The 16,684-nt window shown below is 48.3% G+C and overlaps 1 protein-coding gene across 1 annotated transcript in view; it reads right to left on the bottom strand.

The window, feature by feature from the left end:
* DNAH2 (dynein axonemal heavy chain 2) overlaps positions 1-16,684 on the bottom strand; it is a 117,396-nt gene that overhangs the window by 60,044 nt on the left and 40,668 nt on the right. Inside the window, exons 13-28 of the mRNA XM_054455790.2 lie at positions 16,394-16,540; positions 14,976-15,132; positions 14,503-14,742; positions 14,018-14,206; positions 13,690-13,837; positions 12,685-12,877; positions 9,591-9,791; positions 9,349-9,505; positions 8,236-8,410; positions 7,323-7,486; positions 5,761-5,922; positions 5,553-5,656; positions 3,423-3,579; positions 3,191-3,273; positions 2,899-3,079; positions 2,361-2,499 (exon numbers count right to left, since the gene is read on the bottom strand). Of these exons, the coding sequence (XP_054311765.2) occupies positions 2,361-2,499; positions 2,899-3,079; positions 3,191-3,273; positions 3,423-3,579; positions 5,553-5,656; positions 5,761-5,922; positions 7,323-7,486; positions 8,236-8,410; positions 9,349-9,505; positions 9,591-9,791; positions 12,685-12,877; positions 13,690-13,837; positions 14,018-14,206; positions 14,503-14,742; positions 14,976-15,132; positions 16,394-16,540 (2,597 nt within the window). The remainder of the gene's footprint in view (positions 1-2,360; positions 2,500-2,898; positions 3,080-3,190; positions 3,274-3,422; positions 3,580-5,552; positions 5,657-5,760; positions 5,923-7,322; positions 7,487-8,235; positions 8,411-9,348; positions 9,506-9,590; positions 9,792-12,684; positions 12,878-13,689; positions 13,838-14,017; positions 14,207-14,502; positions 14,743-14,975; positions 15,133-16,393; positions 16,541-16,684) is intronic.

The raw sequence follows: 16,684 nt of genomic DNA, 5'->3' as shown, positions 1-16,684 counted from the left end.
AGGCTGAGGCAGGAGAATTGCTTAAACCCAGAAGGCGGAAGTTGCAGTGAGCCAAGATCGCGCCACCGCACTCCAGCCTGGGCGACAGAGCGAGACTCCGTCTCAAAAAAAGGAAAAAAAAAAAGAATATGAATCTTCTATCTGCGAAACTGTGATGAAGGAAAAAGAAATTCATGATAGTTTTGCTGTCACACCTCAAACTGCAAAAGTTACAGCCTCAGTGCGTAATAAATGCTTAATTAAGATGGCAAGAGCATTGAATTTACGGGAGGGAGACATGAACAGAAACATGTTCTGATTGATGGCAAATGGGTTCAGTACTATCTGAGGTGTCAGGCTTCTACTGGGGGGTCTTGGAACATATCCCCAGTGGGTGGGGGGGACACTGTATAACACACCCACCTAAGAACTTGGGGGTCCGTCTTCCTTCATTTCCCATAGGCAAAAAAGAAAAGAAGGGCTGGGGGAAGAACTTGGGGATCCACTGGCCAACCCAAGAGCTTCTGAAAAGCAGAGATTACCCTCCACTTACACAATCTAGCAAGCTAAATCATTTTATTTAGATACATGTCACGTGCACACAGTGAAAGAAATCTGCAAGGACTGGGGTTGCCAGTGTCCCTCATGTCATAGCAAAAAGAGTCTCAGAGCAGGCGGCAGAAGACCCCCAATCAGATTGTAGTTCTTTCACTTACTGTCATGTCAATTCACCTCATAGAGTTTTGACCTCTTTGTGTATAAAATGGCAATAAAATCCATCTCAAAAACCAACGTGAGGCTGGGCGTGGTGGCTCATGCCTATAATCCCAGCACTTTGGGAGGCCGAGGCAGGTGGATCACTTGAGGTCAGGAGTTCGAGACCAGCCTGACCAACATGGTGAAACCCTGTCTCTACTAAAAAAATACAAACTTAGCTGGGTGTGGTGGCACAAGCCTGTAATCCCAGCTACTTGGGAGGCTGAGGCAGGAGAATCGCTTGAACTGGGAGGTGGAGGTTGTGGTGAACTGAGATCACGCCATTGCACTCCAGCCTGGGCAACAAGAGCAAAACTCCGTCTTAAAAAACAAACAAACAAAAAACTAATGTGAGTAGTAATTGAAATGTATTCACATCGGTAGATTCTCAATAATGTTAGTTTCCTCCCAGCCTACAGCCCCATACCTCAGGTCTTGATTGATTTTCCCCTTGTCTTCCCAGTTCCTAGCTTTCTGAAGAAAGGAGGGACACTAGTGAATGTGAACTCAGAGGTGACCCTCATGCCTTCAAGCACAGGGTCTACAGGCTGTTGGATCCTTTAGTGCAAACCTGAGCGACCCCCGGAGATCACAGGCATGCTCAGTAGCCGTGGACAAGATGGATTTGTTCTGTGCATTCAACAAAGGGATCATTGTTTTTTTGGCTTTGCTTATAAATTGTTCCAAAATATAATTCTGTCAATTATTTCAAATAGTATCAGTTGTTGTCATTCAACTTTGCATACCATAACTTTTCATGTTTACCTTTTATCAGAATAATTAAAATTATTTTTATTGATGTGTATCCTGAAGGCTCTTGGGAAAATGAAGCACTGTTAAGACCAGCCCTAGGTAAAATAAAGAGGTCCTCTGCACCCCCGCCAGAATTCTTCTCCACAGGATGCCCATTCTAGGTGCCGCTGTCAAACCTGACTCCCTGATTCTCTACCCCAGTCTCCCCCAGTCAACCAGGACTCACTATGTGTTCATCTTGCCATGTGTTCATCCCTTTCTTCCCCATACCCTACCCCATCCCATGGCTGAAGGCTAGTTAATCTGCTAAACGAAAGTCAACATAGGCTGGGCTCAGTGGCTCACACCTGTAATCCCAGAACTTTGGGAGGCTGAGGGAGGTGAATCACCTGAGGTCAGGAGTTCGAGGCAGCCTGGCCAACTTGGTGAAACCCCAACTCTACTAAAAATAAAAAAATTAGCCAGAGGTAGTGGCACACGCTTGTATTCCCAGCTACTTGGGAGGCTGAAGCAGGAGAATCGTTTGAACCCGGGAGGTGGAGATTGCAGTGAGCCGAGATCGCACCACTGTACTCCAGCCTGGGCGACGCACAAAACTCTGTCTCAAAAAAAATATATTTTTAATAAATAAATAAACTCATCTGACTGATTCCATATCCCATGCTCTTAACCACTATGTTATTATACTCCACTCAAATATTTGTTGAGTTTAATTTACAGAATTATGATCTAATGCTTAGAAAAGGTGATGGAGATGGGAAATGTTATGAGAGCTTGGGGGCATCAGTCTTTTTAATAAACGAAGCATGCAACCATGACCAAGCAGAGTGCCTGCCGAGGCTGTGTCAGGGCAGGAGCCCTGGAGCTCTGACCTGGGTGATGGGTGCTCCGGAGAGCATTGTTGTCCTTGTTCATCCTGTCCATGATGGCTTTCCAGTTGCTGTTGACCTGGTCAAATAAGGTCGATTCATTGGGCAGCTGCTTGCGGATGTCTTCTCCTAGGAAGATATTCTGAGGGGGCCAAAAATTGGGGTGAGAGGCCACTTCTTACACACTCTCCACCCTCTGCTCTCTGTTCCCAGATCGTGGGTGACAGTTGGGTAGAAGATACAGAGTGCTAGAAGTCAAAGGCCAAGATGCCCAAGTTCTACAAGGAAAGTTGGAGGTGGGGGGCCAGGTACCTGGGTCTAAGAAGAAAAATGGAAGAAAAATCTGGGAAGAAGAACAAAAACTTGTTAGGGAGGGAATCTAAGGTGAGAGGTAATAACTAACAATCAGACAGCTGGGTCCTAGATGAAGAGTGACTTTAAAGGTAGGAGAATGAGGCTGATAACACGGCAAAATCTAGGTCTTAAGCAAATGAAGGAGTAAAAGCAGGAAGCAGGAAGAGCTCAGGCGCTGAGTCCTGACCTCTAAGTACATCCACTGACGCTGCACTGTGAGAATCATCTCAATAACCTCCAAAATGAGGGAGAGGCAGCGTTCCCAGTGGTCCACATCCTTCTCAAAGGCCTTGACAAAGCGAGATGCCTTCATGGTAGACAGAGCTACCTGGTTATCTTCCAGTGCCTGGAATACTTCTTCTGTACCTCTGAGACACAAGGGGTCAAAATCAGTTCATCCCCACCTGCCCAACCTTGGCCCCACTCTACAGCCGGGGTCACACAGCCCTCCCTTCTCCTAGAGCCCCAGCTCCCCAGACCTGAGCCGATGATGGCCTTTATCCTTGTAGGGTACTATGTCGAGCTGAGTCACATCCCAGGTCTTGGCAATGTTTTGTAAAGCCTGTGGAGAGAAATTGGGGGACACAGCAGTCAGGTATCTCTTCACTAAGGGGAACAGGAGCTGAGAGGTGCCATCAGATGATGAACAGCTGGAAGCCTGTGCTCCAGGAGGTGCAGGAGGTGTGGGAGCGTGGGAGAGGACTGTCGTACCACTTCTATAGCCAGCTCTTTAGTTGCTGAAGCAGAGATCTCCCCAATTTTCTCCACATGCTGATCCATCCCAAGCTCCACAATCTGCTCTAAGGTGAAGGTTTCAGATTCCTGATCAAACTCCCGCTGGATCTCATCCCGAACCTGGTCCCAGTGCCTGCAGCCAGGAACAGGAGGGTGTGAGGTCAGGAGAGTTACCATCACTCCCATTGCTGTCTCCCACTGGGACACTGTGATTCTGCATAGTTATCAATTCATGATTCAACTCATTTTGCTAAACAGCCTCGAAGATGCAATCTTAGGCACTATGGGGAATACGAAGATTGAGGTGAAACCCTCCAGGAGTAAGTTCTCTGGAGAGGGAGTTAAGGCAGGTGCACCCACAAAACACACAATGAATCACCGCAGGTTTACTCTAGATCTGCACTGAGTAAAGGCCTTACATGAAACATCTCATATCATTCTCATGGCTACTCTATACATTAGGAATTATTATTATTCCATTTACAGATGAGAAAACTGAGGCTTAGAGAGGTTAAATAATGTAAGCAAATGAAGTGGTTAGCTTATACATAACTGTATAACACTTAATGGTTTTGGCATTGCCAAAAACATACTGGAAGAAAGACGAAGTAAAATTATTTTCTCTTAAATGGATAGATCATGATTTAAACACCATTTATAAAAATTATTTTTATAAATCTATCCCCAACGGCTTGAGATACATTCTCTACCACATAACAAATTCCAGATGAATTAAAAGAGTTAAACCTGAGAAACACAAAGCATTAGAAGAAAGAATGAAGAGGATGTATTTGCAACTTTGGGATAGGAAAGGTCTTCCTAAACAAGGCACAAAGGCAAAAACCATACAGAAAGAAAGTTATACTTTTGGCTACCTCAAAATAAAATCTTTTGTATGACAAAAGACATAAGGCGGGATGGGCACAGTGGCTCATGCCTGTAATCCCAGCACTTTGGGAGGCCAAGGCCGGCGGATCACTTGAGGCCAGGAATTCAAGACCATCTTGGGCAACATGGCAAAACCCCATCTCTACTAAAAATACAAAAATTAGCCGAGCATGGTGGCAGGTGCCTGTAATCCCAGCTACTCAAGAGGCTGAGGCACAAGAATTGCTTGAACCCGTGAGGTGAAGGTTACAGTGAGCCGAGATTACGGCACTGCACCCCAGCCTGGGCAACAGAGTGAGACTGTCTTCCCCGCAAAAAAGGGGAAAAAAAGACATAAGGCTTAGTCATGATAGACAACTCCCTTTCATAGAGAGGGAGGCCCCAGGGCAGGGGGCAGAGAACAAGAAGTCAGCAAGGCTGGATAACCCGAGACAGTGCAAGAAGCAGAGGACAGTGGCAGGCTTGGCGTCTGCGCCACATGTTCGCTGAGCACTATTTGCAATAGCCAAGATGTGGAATCACCCCAAGTGTCCATCAAGCAATGAATGGAGGATGAAAATGTGGTGTATATATACAATGAAATACTCTTCAGCCTCAGGAAAGAAGAAAATTCTGTCATTTGCAACAACATGGAAGAACCTGGAGGACATTATGCTAAATGAAATAAGCCAGGCGAAGAAAGACAAACACCACATGATCGCACTCATATGTCATATGTAAAGTCTGAACAGGTTGAACTCACAGAAGCAGAGTCGAATGCTGGTTATCAGGGGCTGGGGTTGTAGGTGGAAAGTTGGGGAGGTGTTGGTCAAAGGACACAAAATTTCAGTTAGACAAGAGGGATGATCTCCTGTACATCATGGCAACAATGGTTAATAACAATCTATTGTATACTTGAAAATCACTGAGAGTAGCTTTTCAGTATTCTCACTACAAAAAATAGGTATGTGAGGTAATGCATATGATAATTAGCTCAATTTAGCCATTCCACAATGTGTACATATTTCAAAACATTATGCTGTACACCATAAGTGTATGCAATTTTCATGCGTCCATCAAAATTAAATGTTAAAAAGAAGAAAGAGGAAAAGACATACATTTGTGGACAGAGGGGAAGAGAGGGCTGTGAACACTGCAGAGAGGAGAATGGGAGGGACCAGGTGGTGGCGCAGGCCAGCAGGGCAGAGTGGACACCCCGGAGCGGAGGAGCAGCCTCACCTCTCTCTAAGGGCAGGGTTCCGCAGGTCTGAGATGAGAGGCATGGTCCTCTTGAACTGCTCTATTTTTGAGCGAGTGGTTTCAATAATTTCCCAATTTCGGTCCTGAGCAAAAGTTGGGGGCATCAGAAGACCCGACGACCTCCCTGGGAACAGACCCCGATCCTCCACCAGCTTCTCTTCCACCTCCCCCCCCCGTTTCTCCCCACCTTATATTCTTTGGCTAATCTTGTGAGGCGACGAAACAGCCCGTGAGCCATGGTCTCCATGGTTTCCGTCTGCAGGGTCAGGAACCGGCCAGTCTTCCACTCATTCCAGTTCTCCTCCCAGTCTCTTGTGATCTCCCAGATTTGCTGGAGGGCATCGAGCTCCTACAGGGCAGAAAGGCGCGTTGCATGAAGTGGCACCTGCCCTCTTCCTCCCTGATGGATGCCCAGGCCATTCGCTGCTCTCGCTCTGTGAAGCTTCCCCTCTAGATAATACAGCGGCCTCCTCAGTCCACATATTTTTCTCCACTCTGTTGCCTTAAGAGCTTATCGAGGAACAAGCACATGAAAAAATCCTCAATGTCATGAGTCATTAGGGAAATGAAAATCAAAACCTCAGTGGGATGCCACTTCACACCCGCTAGGATGGCTAGAACCAAAAAAAAAAAAAAAAAAAAAAAGGTAAATAAGTGTTGGCACGGAGATATGGAGAAATAGGGAGCCTTGTACACTGCTAGTGGGAATGTGAAACGGTGCAGCTGCTGTGGAAAATGGCTTGGCAGATCCTCAAAAAGTTAAACATAGAGTTTCCATATGATCTAGCAGTTCCACCCCTAGGCTTACACTCACAAGAATAGGGAACAGGTGTTCAGACAAATACAAGTACACGCATGTTCATGGCAGCACTACTCCCTTTAGCTAAAACGTGGAAACAACCCAAATGTCCATCAACTGGTGAATGGTAAACAAAATGTGGTAAATTCATGCAATATTCAAATATGAATATTCAGCCATTTAAAAAAGTACTGATCCATGCTACACCATGGATGAACCTTGAAGACATTATGCTAAGTGAAAGAAGCCAGATTAAAAAGGCCACGTGTTATCATACAAATGGTTCCATTTGTATGAAGTGTCCAGAATAGGGGAGTCATACACATGGAAAATAGGCTTGTAACAGACTGGGGCAGGGGATGGGGGATGGATGTGACTGCTAATGGGCAGAGTTTCCTTTAGGGTAATAAAAATGTTTGGGAATTAGATAGATGTGGCGTGAATTACTAAATGTCACTAATTGTTCACTTCAAAATGGTTAATTTTGGCAGGGTGTGGTGGCTCGCACCTGTAATCCCAGCACTTTGGGAGGTTGAGCCAGGTGGATCACCTGAGGTCAGGAGTTCGAGACCAGCCTGGACAATATGGTGAAACCCCATCTCTATACTAAAAATACAAAAATTAGCCAGGCATAGTGGTGGATGCTTGTAATCCCAGCTACTCGGGAGTCTGAGGCATGAGAATCGCTTGAACCTAGGAGGCAGAGGTTACAGTGAGCTGAGATTGCGCCACTGCGCTCCAGCCTGGGCGAGACAGCCAGACTCTGTCTCAAAAAAAAAAAAAAAAAGGATTAATTTTGTTATGTGAATTTTACCTCAACTGAAACAAACAAACAAAAGCTCTTCGTGAGCTCCTCTCCTGTCCCGCTGCCTTTGTGGGCGCTAAGGACCCATTCTCCTGTCCCTGCCCCTTATCGACGGTGACCACAGGGTCCTTGCTCAGCACACCACCTTCTCCAGGTTCTGAAGGTCCTTGGAGGGTGGCTGCTCGATCTTGAAGATGCCCAAGTTGGCTCGGAGACTATTTTCCTCTTCCCGCATGGCCATCAGCATGGCCCGCACTTGTGTGATCTGGTCTAAGGCAGACATGTATCCCACGTTGCTGGTGAAAGGGCCTGTGGAGGATTCAGGATGAAGCTCAGTTTCCTGCTCACATCTGGCAAGGACAGTCATGGCTCTCCTATCTGTTTGTGGGCAAATCTCACCTCTCTCCTCATGTGAGAGAGGGAAGGGAAGGAGAGCAAGAGGGAACGCGTTGAAAGAATGATGGTTAATCTTAGCAAAAACTCCTAAATGCGGCTTGAGAGTCAGTAACAGATGGAATATGGAAGTCGGAATAAGAAAAGTAGAAATGGGGGCCAGGCTCGGTGGCTCACGCCTGTAATTCTAGCACTTTGGGAGGCCGAGGCAGGAGGATCACAAAGTCAAGAGATCGAGACCATCCTGGCCAACATGGTGAAACTAAAAATACAAAAATTAGCCGGGCGTGGTGGCGTGTGCCTGTAGTCCCGGCTACTCGGGGAGGCTGAGGGCAGGAGAATCGCTTGAACCTGGGAGGTGGAGGTTGCAGTGAGCTGAGATCGAGCCACTGCACTCCAGCCTGGTGACAGAGTGAGATTCCATCTCAAAAAAAAAAAAAAAAGAAAGAAAAAAAAAAGTAGAAATGCTGTGAGCTGCGCCGCTGTCTACCCAAAACGAGAGCCCCGAGTGTCCTCCTCCTTTGCTCCTGAGTGGAGGCTCTTCCCCCACCCCAGCACCGACCCTCCTCCTCCCCTCCCAGTTCTCGCCTTCCCAGGACCTGGGTTTGGAAGGCTAGGTCTCTAAACAAAGGCTAAAGAAGCGGAAGATGTGGATCAAGGAGTACCTTTGAATTCGAAATCTTCCAGAAGCGTATGTGCTTTCTTCTTGAAGTCATCTGCCGAGTGGATCAGGCCTGTCTTGAATTTCTCCTTGTGTTTCTTCAGCATTTGCTCACTGTCCAGCAGAGTTTGTTGGAAGACAACCCACTCCCCGTTGAGACTATCCAGCATCTCCAGGACCTGGGGGAGTCAGAGAGTGGAGGATGACCAGGAGCAGGAGGTCTGCCCTCTCATGAAGGTTTTTAAGGACTCTTTTCTGATCCTCCAGACCAGAGTCTGGGGATGAGTTTTGCACATATGACAAGGCCTAAAAAAATCAAGGTGTGAGTTTGCCGGGCCTAAAAGAAACCCTGGCCGAGTGTGGTGGCTGACACCTGTGATCCCAGCACTTTGGGAGGCCAAGGTGGGAGGATCACTTGAGGTGCCTGTAGTCCCAGCTACTCAGGAGGCTGAGATGGGAGGATCACTTGAGCCCAGGAAGTTGAGGCTGCAGTGAGCCATGATTGCACCACTGCACTCCAGCCTGGGTAATGGATGGAGGCCTTGTCTCAAAAAAAAACCAAAAAACCAAAAGCTGTCTCTCTGAGAATGAGGCCAAAACCAGAAAAAAAAAAAAGTAAATACAGTAAGTAAATCCAGCTGGGTGCAGTGGCTCACACCTGTAATCCCAGCACTTTGGGAGGCCGAGGTCAGCAGATTGCTTGAGTTCAGGAGTTTAAGACCAGCCTGGGCAACAAAATGAGACCCCCGTCTCTACAAAAAATACAAAAATCAGCCAGGCGTGGTGGCGTGCGCCTGTGGTACCAGCTACTTGGGAGGCTGAAGCAGGAGAATCACTTGAGCCTGGGAGGCAGAGGTTGCAGTAGGCCAAGATTGCGCCACTGCACTCCAGCCTGGGTGACAGAGCCAGACTCTGTTTAAAAAAAAAAGAAGAAGAAGAAGAAAAGAAAAGAAATCCAGAAGCTAAGTAAAGGTATCATTTGAGCTAGCTTTGGCTTTCAAATCTAGAGTCTCCTCCCCCTGTCACTTCTCTACTCTCCCCGAGGACAGCCAAGGGCCTCCCCTGCAATCTGCTACTGCTAAGGGTCCCAGGTACACCAAACGCCACAGGAACTCACACTGTCCTCGACTGGCACCTCGTACTTTTCAAGAATGGCAAATTGCTCGTGTATGGGAGGGATCTGAGTCTCCACGTTGGCCAAGTCGTGCTGCAGGGCATCCATGAGCTGCAAGCTGACTCCCAGTTCCTCCAGCGTCTGTGGAGGGTGGCTGATTCTGAAGGCGGGCAAAGGGAGTACTAGTGAGTGGAAGGCCTAGGGCCTGTCCCTGCCCCCTTCCTGCAGGGTGCCCCAACCCGCACTTCTCTGCATTCTCCTTCAGGTAGGTGTGCAGCTCCAGGAGGCGCCCAGCAGCCATCTCCCTGAGCAGAGTTGTGAACTTGTTCTGCCATTCATTGCAGTGCTGCACCAGGGAGAACTTGAGGTGCGAACAGTCCAGCAGCACAAACTGGATGTTGGTGACCGTCTCCTCCTTCTGCACATTATTAGCAACTTCCGTGTAGCTGCAAGAGCCCCAGATCCCAGCTAGGATGTTGTTTTCTTCGCAGACATGCCCTCTGTCCCAGCGCAGGCTGCAGGTCTCATTTCCTTCCACCCAAACCTGGGCAGCAGTTCTAGAGTGTTCTTCTACTCCCAGGCATCCCTCATTCCAATCTGCCCCAGCCATGCAGCTGTGACTGTCATTTTCCCAGTCACTGGCTATAAGATAGCAGTCAAACTTCTTAGTCTGGCACTCAAAGCTCTAGAGTGAGGCAGGGCGCGATGGCTCACGCCTGTAATCCCAGCACTTTAGGAGGCCGAGGCAGGTGAATCACGATGTCAGGAGTTCAAGACCAGCCTAGCCAACATGGTGAAACCTTGTCTCTACTAAAAATACAAAAATTGGCCAGGCACGGTGGCTCACACCTGTAATCCCAGCACTTTGGGAGGCCGAGGCGGGCGGATCATGAGGTCAGGAGATTGAGACCACGGTGAAACCCCATCTCTACTAAAAATACAAAAAATTAGCCAGGTGCGGTGGCGGGCGCCTGTAGTCCCAGCTACTTGGGAGGCTGAGGCAGGAGAATGGCGTGAACCCAGGAGGCGGAGCTTGCAGTAAGCCGAGATCACGCCACTGCACTCCAGCCTGGGTGACAGAGCGAGACTCCATCTCAAAAAAATAAATAAATAAAAATAAAAATACAAAAATTAACTGGGTGTGGTGGCGGGCGCCTGTAATCCCAGCTACTGGGGAGGCTAAGGCAGGAGAATCACTTGAACCTGGGAGGTGGAGGCTGCAATGAGCCAAGATGGCACCACTGCACTCCAGCCTGGGTGACAGGGTGAGACTCTGTCTCAAAAAAAAAAGCTTTAGAGTGGCACAGATCTGGGTTGAGTTCACCCTGTGCTGCTTCCTAGTGCTATGACCTCAAGCAGGTTGCTTTTTTTTTAACTGTTTGAGCCTCGGTTTCCTCACCTGTAATACAGTGATAGTAACAGAGCCTGCCTCACAAGGTGGTGGGAGAATTCACTTGGCTGCTACAGAGCCCCTTTGTGTTCTTCCTTTCCTGTGCCTACGTTGCAGATATCACTCTGCGGGGTGAACGTGCTCATAGACTCACATCTTTATGCCTTTGCTCATGCTATTTCCTCCACGTGGAATGCCTTCCGCACTGCCCATCTCTGCCTGTTGAAATCCTACGCAAAGTCGGCCGGGCTTGGTGGCTCACGCCTGTAATCCCAGCACTTTGGGAGGCCAAGGCGGGTGGATCACGAGGTCAGGAGATTGAGACCATCCTGGCTAACACGATGAAACCCCATCTCTACTAAAAATACAAAAATTAGCCAGGCGTGGTGGTGGGCACCTGTAGTCCCAGCTACTCGGGAGGCTGAGGCAGGAGAATGGCGTGAACCCGGGAGGCGGAGCTTGCAGTGAGCAGAGATGGCGCCATTGCACTCCAGCCTGGGTGACAGAGTGAGACTCCGTCTCAAAAAAAAAAAAAAAAAAAAAGAAAGAAATCCTACGCAAAGTCCCTTCCTCCAGGAAGCCTTCCCTAAAATCCCCAGCTGGAAATCCTCTGTCCTTCCATTGAACTGCCCTGGCGTGTGATATCCCTTCATCCTAGTACTTACCACAGTGCAGCTGTGTAATAACACAGTACACAAGCACGGGGCTTCAGCCTACAAAGTGCTTTCATGTATCTTTAATCATTTCACAAGGTTCCAAGGTAGGTAGTGTAATATCTGTTTCACAGAAAACTGAGGCCCAGAGAATATAGAAAACCTGCCTAAAGTCACACAGCTACTAAGTGGCACAGCTGCAATTCGAAGTCTTCTCGTGACACCACAGCCACCACTCTTTCAGCAATACTTTTATCTTCCTTACTACTCTAGAGCCCTCAGGAGGAAAGAACTTGCTCATTTCTTTTTTTTTTTCTTTCTTAACTCCTCATGGCCCATACAATGAATGTTTCTGGAATGGATGTTTACTGAATGAATGAACGAATGACGAGAGGCCCATAAAAAGATGTGAGTTAAGATCACAAATTAAGATCTTCTTCTCGGCCAGGCACGGTGGCTCACGCCTGTAATCCCAACACTGAGGGAGGCTGAGGCGGGTGGATGACTTGAGGTCAGGAGTTTGAGACCAGCCTGGCCAACATGGTGAAACCCCATCTCTACTAAAAATACAAAAATTAGCCAGGCATGGTGGTGGATGCCTGTAATCCCAGCTACTCGGGAGGCTGAGGCATGAGAATTCCTTGAACCTGGGAGGCAGAGGTTGCACTGCACTCCAGCCTAGGTGACAGAGTGAGACTCTGTCTCAAAAAAAAAGAAATTGAAAAAAAAAAAAGATTTTCTTTCTGAGTGGGCAACATAGAATCTCTACAAAAAATTTTTAAAAAAAAAGAAAATTATCCAAGCATGGTGGCATGTGCCTGTGGTCCCAGCTACTCAGGAGGGTTAGCCAGGAGGATCGCATGAGCCCAGGAGGTCCAGGCCACAGTGAGCTATGATCACACCACTGCACTCCAGCCTAGGCAATGACAGAGCAAGACCCTGTCTCAAACAAAATAAAACAAACAAAAGAATCTTCTATTTAACTCCCATCTGCCTTCTTAGAATCAAAGGGCTCACTGATTTCATCTTCCAGATCTCTGGAACTTCTTCTTTCTCACCAGGCCCTGCCATCCTCCCCTAGACAACTGCTTTTCACCTAAATCCTGTCCAGCTCTTCCCCGATCTCTACCCCTTGAGAAGCAAAGGTCCAATGTCCTAGGTCCTGTTCTTTTCCTGTCATTGAGGACACATGTCATCCTCAGCTCCCCTACCCACTTCCCAAGACTCTAGGCCCGGGCTCCTCCTGCAGTGCTGTGCCTCCTACAGACAGGCTTTCAATCCACCCTCACCACTCACCGGGCAATGTCGGCATCAAAAGAAGAGACAGGCGGGTTGAGGCGCTGGTAGCGACGAATGAAAGAGTCCTTGTTGATCTCCCAGATCTCCCGGTACATGTCCCAGGTCTTGAGGTAGTTCTGCAGCAGGCTTGCGTTGTTAGTCATGCCGCTGCTGATTTGGGTCTGGATCTTCTTGATGTCCTCATCTTGCTCTTCAAAGGACCAAGAAAGATGCTTCTCACTGACTTCCACCCCAACCCAACTTGTGCCTGGGCCCTGCCCACTGCTCCAGACCTTCCACTCTAAAACCAGCTTCCCAGAGAAATACAGCTCAAACATGCACATTAGAAGGTAAAGGAGTAGGCAGAAAGTGAAAATGTGACTCTTAGTGTCTCCTTCATAGGATCTGATGTCTTGTCTGTTGGTATCTACGCCTCTTACAGGCCAGTCCCAGTCCCAGTCCCAAGCTTGTCTTTCCTCATCTCCCATCCCAAATCCCAAATCCCATGAGCATCAGTCACCTAATCTCAAACCCCATCCATGCCCCTGCTCCCTTCCCCAATCTGGCCCCCCTGCTTTTTTTTTTTTTTTTTTTTTTTTTCAGTTGGAGTCTCACTCTGTCACCCAGGCTGGAGTGCAGTGGCATGATCTTGGCTCACTGCAGCCTCCGCCTCCTGGGTAATTCTTTGCCTCAGCCTCCTGAGTAGTTGGGATTATAGGCACCCGCCACCACGCCTGGCTAATTTTTGGGTTTTTAGTAGAGATGAGGTTTTGCCATGTTGGCCAGGCTAGTCTCGAACTCCTGACCTCAAATGACCCGTCTGCCTCGGCCTCCCAAAGTGCTGGGATTACAGGCACAAGCCACTGTGCCCAGTCGATCTGGCCCCTTGACCTGAGTTTTCCCCAGGTCATGGAGGTGACTGGCCCAGTATGCCTGGAAACAGCCCTGGTCTCTCCTCCTGGTCTGGCCCACTCGACAGCCTCTGAAACCCTGTGCCTTGGGCCCTCCCTGTTGCCCACTCACCCACAACTGTTTGGATGGGTTCACGATGTAACTTGCGCTTGGTGAGAATGTCAGGGAGGTGGCGGAAGACAGAGATGGTGGAAAAGAGGTGGTTGCCAATGTCATTGACCGCACCTGCCAAAGTCTGCAGAGTGGGTGAGAATTCCACCTGTGAGGAACCCAGTGGAGATGGAGAGATAAGCCTTAGGACTGGGAAGGTCACACACTTCAGCAGCAGGTCTGAAGGCCATAGGATAAAGTCAAGGCCAAGGACCAAGTTTTGGAATTAAGGGAAACTGACAAATAAGATGCAATGGTTTTGAGATGTTGGGCGCAAAGTGGTTCCTACCTGTGCCACACTTCCTTGTAGATCATTCTTCAAAATGACAAGGACTTGGAAGAGTGGGTTTGGGCTGGTCTTTCCATCCCCATTGATAGCTTTGGATAGTTCTAGCAGTGACCACTTCACATTCAGGCGCAGGGCATCCTCCATCATACGGTCCAGCCGAATCATGTACAGCATCCACTGCTGCTGAATCTGATGGGATGGAGGGAGGAAAAAGAGAACTCTTCAGGGAAGACAGGGCACATCCTGGGAAGTGAGAACCAGCCAACAGGGAAGGAAACAAGTTGGTTTAATGGAAAGGCAGGACGCTGAGTCCTGGAGGAAGAGGTGTGAGGACTGAAGGTTGGCTGAGTCCAAGACTAGAGCACGATGTTTGAGAAGTACACACTGGTAAAAAGAAAAAAGTGTCGGGGAGCAAGAGAATGGCCTGATGGAACTGGGGGACTGTGGTTTTTCCAACCACAACATCCTGGCCACGGGAACCCTACCTCAGGACCATCATTCTTGAAGACCTCATAGGAGTTGGTCATGATGGCCACCACATCCTGGTGCAGGCTCATCAATTTCTGCTGTACAGCTGCCCGATGTTCTCTTTGGTCCTCTTCAAATTCCAGGTCCCTGTATACCCGTTTGCCACTAATGCGTACCAGCAGCGTCTCTGACATCTCTTGGGCTCGCCAGCCAATGGTCAGAGTGGATGCCTTGAACTCATTCACAATCATCTGCACCTAGAGTCAGGCCCCATCATGGGGGAGTTTCAGCTTGGGAAGAGACCATCTGGACCTCATTCTACCCTCCCACTTGTTCTCCAGCTAGACTGGATGACACACAAAAAAGTCCTTCCTCAAGCAAACTTAATTCTTTTTACACTACCCCCAGGTTTCCCAATCTCTATGCGACGCTCGGGTATAAATGACCGATCAGCCTTGCAGACCTTTAGGGTCTAAGGACTGTGGCCCACCTTGCTGGCATGTATACGGCACTCCGTGATGAAGAAGGCACTGGCCCCCTTCAAGGCCCAGTTCAGTTTCTTGAGTCCCGGGTGGATCTTCTTATCCAGGAACCGAATGCGCTCTTTGAATAGGGCCTGCTCATCTGGGGACAGCATGGCAATAATCCTGTGTATAAGAGAGGCCTGGTAGCCAGAGGGGACAAGCCCTGAAGATCTTTCCTTCACATCAGGAAACGGTGGAGAAATCTGAACATTTCTAGACCACTAGTCTAGATTCTAGACTAGATTCTAGACTAGTACTTCCAAAAGAACTTTTTGCAATGATGGAAGTGTTCTCTTAGGTTGGTGCAAAAGTGATTGCCATTTAAGTAATGGCAACAACTGCAATCACTTTGCACTAACCTAATGCAATGTGTGCTGTCCAATATGGCACCCACTCATCGCATATGGCTATGGAGCATTTGAAATGTGGCCTGTACCAATGAGTAATCAAATTTTTAAGTTTATTTACTTAATTTACATGGAAATAGCCACATGCAGCTAGAGGCCACCATGTTGGACACTGCAGTTCTAGACACCCAAACAAGACTGCTGGTTGCATCTCCTTGGAGTTTAACCGGGCTGAGAAAGTTTCCTGCTATGGTCTAAATGTGTGTGTCCCCACCAAATTTATGTGTTAAAATCCCCACTCCCACAGTGATGGTGTTAGGACCTCTGGGAGGTGATTAGGTCATGAGGGTGGAGCCCTCATGAATGGAATTAGTGGCTTCACGAAAGAGGCCTAAGAGAGCTCCCTTGTCTCCTTCCACTATGTGAGGACAGAGCAAGAAGACAGCCACCTATGAACCAGGACGCAGGCCCTCACCAGACACCAAATCTGCTGGTGCCTTGCTCTTGGACTCACCAGCCCCCAGAACTGTGAGAAATAAATGTTTGTTGTTTATAAGCCACCCGGTCTATGGCATTTTGTTATAGAAGCCCAAACAGACTAAGACAGTACCTAACCCAGAACAAAGCCTCACTCCAGAGAGAATACCAAGGCAGTCCAGAAACTGAGGCAGGGATGGGGGCAGCAGGGCCTTAGTTCAATGAGTCTGACGTTATTCTGTGCACAGAATCCTAATGCCAGCCCGTTTCATTCCTAGAGAAGTGGCCTAGAGCTACAATATATATGGTACAAGTGACCAGTGGGGTGGGAGGGGACCTGGTTGGCTTTACTCTGCACGCTGCAGCTAGAAGATAAAACTACAAGGGGTAGGAGTAATGATAGGGCCATAAGAGTGGGAGATAATTTCTTTTTTTTTTTGAGATGGAAAAGATGTAGAGGACAGAAATGGTAGAAAATGGACAACATTACAGGGCAGATAAGAGAAAAAGAAGGAATAAAATAGCACCTCGAAGGGCTGCAGTGAGGACTGGAGCCCTACCTATTATAGTCTCTAGCAACAAGTAGCAGATTTTCACGCAGAATGCGCAGGTCCTCGGCTCGCTCAGCTACATTCACCACGTAATGGGGCGTCTCAAACAGCAGCCGCTCCCAGTAGTCAATTTCCACAAAGAGAATCAGAAGGGACCTTTGAGAGAGAGAAGCCAGGCAGTGAGGGGACCGCACGAGAGGATAAACTAGAGCAACAACCGAACAGGTGGAGAGGCTGGGAAGCACGGGGAAATGTCGAGATGAGAAATGAAGCAGAGGCCTGGTATGGTGGCTCATGCCT

This window comes from Pongo pygmaeus, chromosome 19 (assembly GCF_028885625.2).
Source record: "Pongo pygmaeus isolate AG05252 chromosome 19, NHGRI_mPonPyg2-v2.0_pri, whole genome shotgun sequence".
NCBI lineage: Eukaryota > Metazoa > Chordata > Mammalia > Primates > Hominidae > Pongo > Pongo pygmaeus.
Note: the sequence above shows the minus strand (reverse complement) of the source record. Positions and strands in the feature narration are given on the sequence as shown.